Here is a 6,870-nt window from a genome sequence, read left to right on the forward strand (position 1 = left end):
GGCGGCCAGCTGCTGGTGCGGTTCCGGCGGGGGGTCCACAATGCCCGCCTGATCGTCCTCATCCCCGCTGGGGCTGGCAGGACACGGACGGGGCAACAGGATGAGCTCCGTGAAGCCATGAAGGTCGGACACGTAGCGGAAAGTCTGCAGCACGAGCATCATGGCGACCAGGCCCAGGAAGAGGTAGGCTGCAGAGGCGGCGGAGGGAGAGTGGGTGGACTCGGACCCTACAGGACGAGGCGGCGCCCCCACCCCTGGTCCCCCCCCCGGCCAGCCACTCCACTCACCTGTGACCAGCACCTTGTAAAGGGCCCGGTAGGGCTGGCCGGGGGCCTCTCCGGGCACATAGTCACCCAGGCCGATGGTGGACAGGGAGATGAAGCAGAAGTAGAAGGCGTCCAGGAAGCTCCAGCCCTCCTCGAGGTGCGCAAAGATGGCAGCCGGCACCAGGAAGCAGGTGGTCACTACGACCCCCAGCAGGACCACCAGATGCCAGCAGGCCATCCTCCGCAGGTCCCAGCCCCAACGCACGGCCAGCTGGGAGAGGGGTGCATGGGTCAGAAGCAGCATCAGGCGCTGGGCCGAGGAGGTCAGCAGCAGCATGGTGGCCGGCACTCCCAGGAGGGCGAAGGCAATGGAGAAGGCCTTGCCGGCGTCGGTCAGCGGCGTCGTGTACCCGTAGCCTGCGGGAGCAAGGGGAAAGCCTTCCGTCCGCCCGCCACCTCCGTTCCGGAGTCTGCGGCCACCCTAAACCGACACTTGATTTCACCGTGGAAACTGCCCCCCAGTCTCTCATCTCAAGTGATGGCGATGGGGGAGCCTAAAGCAGGCCGAGGGTCAAGGACAAGCTAGCAACCCCGCCCCTCCCCCAGGGGGGACATGCGCGATATTCCTTGGACACTCCGGGCTACCCCAAAACAGGAAAGGACAAAAACCAAATGGTTAAACTGCTAAGAGTCTCCACCAGCTTACTAGGAAAAGGCAATCCCATCAATAGCCTGAAGTCCAGAACTCCCTACCGTGTCTTAATGCTTTGCTAGAGGGAAAAACAACCTCAGCCTGACAATAGCTAGGCCTCCAGTGATCTGTTGAGTCCTTAGCACATGAAAGTCTCTTTGGAAACTTCCCTTTTGACTTGACCCTCCCCAAGTCCATGGTGTATAACCAGATATCCCAACCGCAGCGCAGCGCAGCTCTTCCTGCCCTGGGGCCTGTCCCTGTGCTTTAATAAAATCACCTTTTTGTACCAAAGGTGTCTTCAAGAATTCTTTTTTGGCCATCAGCTCCAACCCCCCCCCCCCCCCCCCCCCAAACTAAAATTTCATCAGTGACACGTCCATCCCTCCACTGCTCAGGCCATGAGCCTGGGGTCCTTGACTAGCTCACATCCACTTTCCACCTGTCAGTGAATCTCAGATTTCATACAGATCCTGACCGTGCTCACTTCACCGCACCTCAGTCCCACGGCCCCACCCTGGGCCTGTCTANTGAACACCTGAGTAAGGTCATGATCTTCCCACACTTAGAGCCCCCTTGTGGCTCCAACCCACTCAAGTAAAAAGACATCATGACCCACAAAACCCCACACACTCTAACAGGGCAGTAGGCTCCCACCTCAGGGCCTTTGCACTGACTGTTCCTTCCCGCATGGAAAGCTGTTCCCCCAGGGCTGGTTCTCTCTTCCTCCTTCAGGTCTTTGCTCAAATGTCAGCTTTTCAGTGGGGACTTCCCTCCCTTACCGCCTTATTTGAATTGTTACACTTTCTTCCCAAACAGTTGTTTTTGGTTTGTGTTCACAGCACTTCAACCTATTTGCTTAGTGTCTGTCTCCCCACTAGGGTGCAGCTCTAGGAGGGCAGGGGCTTCTGTCTGTTTTGTTCCCCGCTACAGCTCGGGTGCCTGGCATGCAGTGGGCACTTGATCAACAGTCAAAATAATGAACGAAGGGTGCAGGCTCCAGTCTGGCTCAGAGCCTCAGTTTCTCTTTCTCTAAAATGGGCGCGCCAAGCCCCACTGGGCTCCCAGAGGACTGCGGGAACACAGGAAGGTTAGCGTGGGTGAGAACCACAGGTAGAAAGATGGGGGCGCCTGGGTGGCTCAGTCAGTTGAGCCTCTGACTTCAGCTCAGGTCATGATCTCACGGTTCATGAGGTTCATGAGATCGAGCCCTGCGTCAGGTTCACAGAGCCTGCTTCAGATCCTCTGTCAGCATCTCTCTCTCCCCTTCCCTGCTGGTACTCTCTCTCTTTAAAATGAATAAACAAGGGCACATGGGTGGCTCAGTTGATTGAGCGTTTGACCTCAGCTCAGGTCACGATCTCACAGTCTGTGAGTTCAAGCCCCACATCGGCCTCTGTGCTGACTCTGCCCTTTCCCCACTTGTGCTCTCTCAAAAATAAACATTAAAAACATTTCTTAAAAAATGAATAAACATTTTTTTAAAAACTATTTTAGGGGCGCCTGGGTGGCTTAGTCGGTTAAGCGTCCGACTTTTGCTTAGGTCATGATCTCGCGGTCCGTGGTTCGAGCCCCGCCTCGGGCCCTGTGCTGACTGCCAGCTCAGAGCCNTCTCTCTGACCCTCCCCTGCTCACCCTGTCTCTCTCTCTCTCTCTCTCCTAGAAATAAATAAAACATTTAAAAAATAAATAAATAAAAATAAAAACTATTTAAAAAAAACCCAGAAAGATGATTAAAGGGGCCTTCAGGCGTTGGAGACACTGGCTCACTTTGTCAACGTATAATTTAAAATCTCTTTTTATTTTACAAAAAAATCAAACCAAAGAGTCAGAGATATGACTGGGGTGGTAAGGACCCTGGTTTATGTTGGCAGTAAAATGTCTTGCCCAAAAGACCACAGACTCAGTCCTGTGATCACTAAGAAAATGTGGAAACAATGCACTCAGGAGCAGGCATTCACCTGTGCCTGTTTTCCATACAAAAGGACCCCTGCTTTTGATATACTCAAAAGAACTAAGGGGCGCCTGGGTGGCTCAGTGGGTTAAGCATCTGATTTTTGGTTTCAGCTCAAGTCTTGATCTCACAGTTCATGGGTTCAAGCCCTCCATCGGTCTCTGCACTGACAGTGTGGAGGCTATATCCCCCACATCTCTCTGGCCCTGCCCTACTCACGCACATGCAACCTCTCTCAAAAATAAACATTAAAAAAATTTTTTTTTAAATAAGCACATTCTGATGGACGCCTGAGTGGCTCAGTCGGTTAAGCGTCCAACTTCGGCTCAGGTCATGATCTTGCAGTCTGTGGTTTCGAGNCACAGATGAATCCTGAGGACGTTATGATAAGTTAAACAAGCTAGTCACAAAAAGACAAATACTGTAGGATTCCACTAATCGGAGGTACTTAAAGTAGGCAAATTCGTAGAAACAGAAAGTAGAATGGTGGTTGCCAGAGGCTGGGGAGAGCGGGGAACGGGGAGATAATTGTTTGACGGGTATAGTTTCAGTTTGTGTGTGCGTGTGTGTTTTTTAAGTAAGCCCAATGTGGGGCTTGAACTCATGACCCCAGGAACCAGAGTCGCATGCTCTGTGGACTGAGCCAGGCAGGCATCCTATGGCTTCAGATTTGCAAGATGAAAAGCGTTCTGGAGATGAACGGTGGTGGTGTCCACGTAAAAACGGTTAAGACGGTACATTTTGTTATGCATATTTTACCCCAATTTTTAAAAATTGGGGTAAAAAAAAGAATCCTCTGGGTTTTGCTGGACACACAGACACCTAGAATAAAGGCATTCCCCCCGTGCAGCTCGGCAGGACTCTGGAATAATTTCTGGTCAAGGAATTATACAGGAGAGAAGCAAGCAACTTCTAGAAAGTGTCCTCGAGCACCTGGGAGGCTCAGTCGGTTAAGTGTCCGACTCTTAATTTCAGCTCAGGTCATGATCCCATGGTCTGTGAGTTCGAGCCCTGCGTCGGGCTCTCCACTGACAGTGCAGACCCTACTTGGGATTCTCTCTTTCCTTCTCTGCCTCCCCCTCCCCTACTCTCTCTCTCTCACTCAAAATAAATAAATAAACTTCAAAAAAAGTGGTCCTTAAAAGGAGGAGAATGCCTATCCCCTCTCTTTCCTCCCTCCTGCTGTTGGCTGGAACATAGACATGAAGGCTGGGGTTGGGCAGCCATCTTGGACCATGAGGCGACCTTGTGAATGGAAACTTCACAGAGGCACACAAGGGTCCCTGATGCGCCATGCCAATCTTAGACTGACAACCTTGAATGTGAGCAAGAAATAAACACTTGTCTATTTAAGCAACTGTTATGTGAGGTTTATCCCTCACATATGGCTCCAACCTTCATTAATTACAAGGATTTGGATGGACAAACTCCAGCGGCCCAGCTGAAATGACAGGTTTGCTAATGACACATAAGCCTTATAAACAGAGACATCATGGAGTTAGCACAGAATGGAGGCTCTGAGCCTCGACTGACTCCCTCAAAGAGCAGAGTCCAAGTCCGTGCTTTGCCATTTATTCCGTGTGACCTTGGCCACATAGTTTCTTCTCTCCAAGCCTCAGTTTGCTCCGAGTACGGCAAAATGGACTCAAAACAATTCCTTCCTCAAGCGCAGTTGCAATAATCCTGCAGGCTGGAACCGGGCATAGCACTTAGCAAGGGCACGGAAAGAGTTAGCATGGCTGTGACGCTCACTTCCTCTCTCCCGTTCCCAGTTCCCAGTTCCCAGTTCCCGGTTCCCGGTTCCCGGTTCTGGCTCCTGGTGGGCTGACTCTTCCACCCCGGCCTCAAGCGCAGCCCCAGGTCTTCCTCCAAAGACGCCGGCCTAAGGCAAATCCAGGGACGCCGTCTCTCTGAAGGATGTCTGGTTTTCTACTTCTCTAAGATACATTCAGGCCTCCTGGCTTCACCAACAATGACAATGGCAATGACTCCAAGGCTCAGTAAACCTCAGTTACTACAAGTCCAGGACTCCCTCCTTGACCAAACGTCAAAGTCAGGTTCCTCTGAGCTCTCTTCTTGACTAGGTCCGGTTTTAGCAGAGATCCTAAGCCAGTTTACTAAGACTTGCCCTCCCCTCTGTGTCACCTCTTGGTAATTTTTCTATCTGCTGACCCCTCCAACTCTTGGCTCTAAATCTCTAGTTGTCTCTGCTATATTCAGAGTTGAGGTCAGTCGCACTCCCCTATTGTAATAAATTACCATATTTTTAAATGTTTATTTATTTTTGAGAGAGAGCAAATGGGGGAAGGGCGGGGTGGGGGCACCCTTGAAGAAGGGTGATATGCATGTGTATTGTGGGAAAAAAAGTTTATTCTTTTTTAGTTTATCTATTTATTTATTTTATTTGAGAGAGAGAGAGAGAGAGAGAGCATGAGTAGGTTATTGGAGTGCCTGGGTGGCTCAGTCAGTTAAGTATCCAGTTCTTGATTTCGGCTCAGGTCATGATCTCATGGTTTGTGAGATCGAGTCCCGTGTCGGGCTCTGCAAACCGTGAGATCATGACCTGAGCCGAAATCAAGAGCTGGATACTTAACTGACTGAGCCACCCAGGCACCCCAGTAACCTACCATTTTTAAGAAGTATCCAAATAAACTTTGTGGGGCACCTAGGTGGCTGAGTCAGTTAAGGTTAAGCGTCTGCCTTCCCTTCAGGTCATAATCTCTCAGTTCGTGAGTTCAAGTCCCCCTTTGGGCTCTCCACTGTCAGCGTGGAGCCCGCTTCAGATCCTCTGACCTCTCTCTCTCTGCCTCTCTCCTGCTCATGCTCTCTCTCTCTCTCAAATAAAATCAATAGATAAACTAAAAAAAAAAAAAAAAAAAAAAAAAAAAGAATAAACGTTTTTTCCCACAATACACACGCATATCACCCTTCTTCATGCAAGCCTATGAAGCCTAGCATGATGTATGGGTTCAAAGCATGGGGGCTCTGAGGCCTCAAGGCCTCGGTTCATATCTCCTCTCTACACCTTCCTAGCTGTGTGGTCTTGGGCAAATCGTCCCACCTCTCTGGGCTTCAGTTTCTTTTTTTTTTTTAAACATTTATTTATTATTAACAGTGAGAGACAGAACATGAGCAGGGGAGGGGCAGAGAGAGAGGGAGACACAGAATCTGAAGCAGGCTCCAGGCTCTGAGCTGTCAGCTCAGAGGCGACATAGAGCTTGAACCCACAAACCGTGAGATCATGACCTGAGCCGAAGTCAGACGCTTAACCGACTGAGCCACCCAGGCGCCCCTCTGGGCTTCAGTTTCTACTGCTGAGAAAAACAGGGCCGCAAATGGCACCCGCCTCACAAGGCTGATGTACTGACCTAGTTAAAGCCCGTCTGTGCTAAGTCCTCTACGGGTTTCACTACTACTGAGAAGTGGGGAGTGTGAGGATCTCTATTTTAGAGATGAGGGAGGACACCGAGGCCCAGAGGAGCAGCAGCTGAGCGGGGAATCCGAACCCAGGATGTGCCTGCCTTGAGTTTGGCTTCTGCACCTGTCCTGCCTTGAAGCGACTTGTCAGAAGCTGCCAGGATCGGGGAGGAGGCAAAGGGAGACACTGATGTGCCCAGTGAGGCCCAGAAGCAGGTCGGGCAGGCCCAGCCAGCTTGGTGGGAGAGGCTGGAGAAGCATCCTTGGCCTTGCTGTCTGTGGTCTTGGTTTGCTGGTCCACACAATGGGCACCAAAGGTTAGGCCACCTGCTACTTCCAGCAGGAGGGGGAGTTAAGAGTCTGGGCCTGTCCCAGTCTCCCCCCACCCACAATCCCCCACAGAGATGAAGAGGAAGTTTGGGGGCTAGATATGGGCAGTGGGAGGACCCGCAGAACCTGACAACAAAGGAATTTCCCAGGTCTGGGCACCGAAGTAAGAAGGGACTTTCAGGGGCAGCCTGGGGGGGAGGGGTGGGGGCGGG

The 6,870-nt window shown here is 51.3% G+C and overlaps 1 protein-coding gene across 1 annotated transcript in view; it reads right to left on the bottom strand.

The window, feature by feature from the left end:
• KCNK6 (potassium two pore domain channel subfamily K member 6) overlaps positions 1 to 6,870 on the bottom strand; it is a gene marked incomplete at its 5' end in the record, with an annotated part of 8,878 nt that overhangs the window by 79 nt on the left and 1,929 nt on the right. Inside the window, 2 exons of the mRNA XM_077773634.1 lie at positions 4 to 188; positions 288 to 683. Coding sequence (XP_077629760.1) covers positions 4 to 188; positions 288 to 683 — 581 coding nt within the window. The remainder of the gene's footprint in view (positions 1 to 3; positions 189 to 287; positions 684 to 6,870) is intronic.

The sequence above is a fragment of the Crocuta crocuta genome, unplaced genomic scaffold, assembly GCF_008692635.1.
Source record: "Crocuta crocuta isolate KB4526 unplaced genomic scaffold, BGI_CrCroc_1.0 scaffold267, whole genome shotgun sequence".
NCBI classification, from domain to species: domain Eukaryota; kingdom Metazoa; phylum Chordata; class Mammalia; order Carnivora; family Hyaenidae; genus Crocuta; species Crocuta crocuta.